Genomic DNA, 1677 nt, shown 5'->3' with positions numbered 1-1677 from the left:
GAAAAAAACTGAACGAAAGGCCAACCGAACAGCCCCAAACGAAAGGCGTCTACCGATTCTTTTAGTAGCGATTCTAAGGCCCATTTTAACCACGTTCGTTTGAGCAAGATCGTTAGGTAGAGAGAAAACGATTTTCGGTATGGAGGGATAGTAGTTTTTTTTCCTACTGCTAGTATCTCTCGTTTCCGATCACGTGAACTTTCAATGGGACCAATCAAAGGGAATGAATTCGCCTGCAGACACTTTTTCACACTTGTTGTTGTGATATAATTGTGGACGGTGCGTTATTTTCCCGCTGAGCGTTTGATTAATGTTGACAGAAAAAACCTACATTTATAGAGAAGAATACTTAGGTAAGAATTATATTATATAGTTAAATTAATACTATTCGTTTCGAAAAAAAGAGAAGAGAGTTAAGACAGAAATTGTTTCTAATTTCACGAAGCCTTGGTATTGATTGTATCTAAAATAATTCAACAAAACAATTTCCCAAGTAGACAATGCCTCCACGTGGTCCTAAAGTATCAGATAGACAACGGATAATTATTTTGGACTATATGGAATCGCACCCTGAATTAGTGTCTGGCAGATTAACTGCTGAATTTACTAAATTTGCCCAAGATAACTTGTGGTCGCTTCTGGCTGATACATTAAATGCAGATGGATCAGGGTCTGTGAAAGATGTCAAAAAATGGAAGAAGGTCAGTAATTTGTGCATACCTCAAATCAGCTTCTTATATCGATATGAAGCGAATCAATTTAGTATTAGTTCTGTCGAAGTTAGAAGTTGCATGTGAAAATATATATCTATGTATGTTACTAACAAAAACATTTAGTCGTGGGCTGATTGGAAGTCCGACACAAAAAGCAAGGCTGCCAGTATTAAAAATTCACAAAGTGGAACTGGCGGAGGCAAAAAAACATCACTTGAACTCACTGATATGGAGAAGCGTTTGCTTAATATTATAGGGGCCATGTGTGTTGAAGGAAACTCACAGGTGGTGGAGTTTGGTTTCCAAGAACACTGTCTTCAAGAGGTAAGAAGGGTTGTTTGTTAAATATCAGTATAAGGGTGTTTAATATATAAGTATAAGAGTTTATATGTTTCTTTTATAATAAATGTCAGCCTCAGGTTCCCATGCCCACTAACTTTGAAGAAGTAAGCATTACTACTGAACCCAATACTGTCACTGCAAAACCAAGTGCCATTGAAGCGATTGAAGAAACTGCTGGATGCAGCTTCCTTCAGGACGTTTTTCCCACAGTTACAGGGGCTACATTTACGGTTCAAGATGTTTTAATAACATCTCAACCAATAGTAAGTGGCGAATGTAGTAACAACTTGAAGAGGAAAAATGGTCCGTTTAAATTATGATTTAAATCCACTACTTCAATTTGTATACATTATATGCAAGCATTACTGAGCCTTTTTAAACTAGAAAGTAGCACAGCGCAGGAAACCCCAGTTCCAAATGTAACAGAAACGGATGAAGCACCAACGTTTAGTAGAAAAAGAAGTAATCATTTCCTTGTCATTTCAAATTATGTTTATATATAAGTTAATGTTTAAAATAGGGAAGCATGCACGAACAGAGAACAGCGAGAATTATGAAAAGGCGACCGAAACATTAAAAGAAATGGAAAGTAGTAAAAACGCCATATTAAAGGGAATCCAAA

At 36.6% G+C, this 1677-nt stretch overlaps 1 protein-coding gene across 1 annotated transcript; it reads left to right on the top strand.

Moving 5' to 3' along the window:
* The first annotated feature begins 287 nt into the window (after positions 1–287).
* Positions 288–1375, top strand: LOC149676454 (uncharacterized). The gene is made up of 4 exons (XM_089838746.1): positions 288–353; positions 498–701; positions 837–1037; positions 1127–1375. The coding sequence occupies exons 2-4, from the start codon at positions 501–503 to the stop codon at positions 1373–1375; spliced, it is 651 nt and encodes a 216-aa protein (XP_089694872.1). The 5' UTR covers positions 288–353; positions 498–500.
* The last annotated feature ends 302 nt before the right edge of the window (positions 1376–1677 follow it).

The sequence above is a fragment of the Phalangium opilio genome, unplaced genomic scaffold (genome assembly GCF_054372755.1).
Source record: "Phalangium opilio isolate 3A_F unplaced genomic scaffold, DU_Popi_V2 ptg000046l_1, whole genome shotgun sequence".
Classification (NCBI taxonomy): Eukaryota; Metazoa; Arthropoda; class Arachnida; order Opiliones; family Phalangiidae; genus Phalangium; species Phalangium opilio.
Note: the sequence above shows the minus strand (reverse complement) of the source record. Positions and strands in the feature narration are given on the sequence as shown.

Bases quoted from the DNA above. Each gene is read 5' to 3' on its own strand.
- LOC149676454 (XM_089838746.1), top strand. From the start codon at position 501: ATGCCTCCACGTGGTCCTAAAGTATCAGATAGACAACGGATAATTATT. The intron at 702-836 runs GTCAGTAATTTG...AAAAACATTTAG, and splicing joins ATGTCAAAAAATGGAAGAAG to TCGTGGGCTGATTGGAAGTC. The intron at 1,038-1,126 runs GTAAGAAGGGTT...AATAAATGTCAG, and splicing joins AAGAACACTGTCTTCAAGAG to CCTCAGGTTCCCATGCCCAC.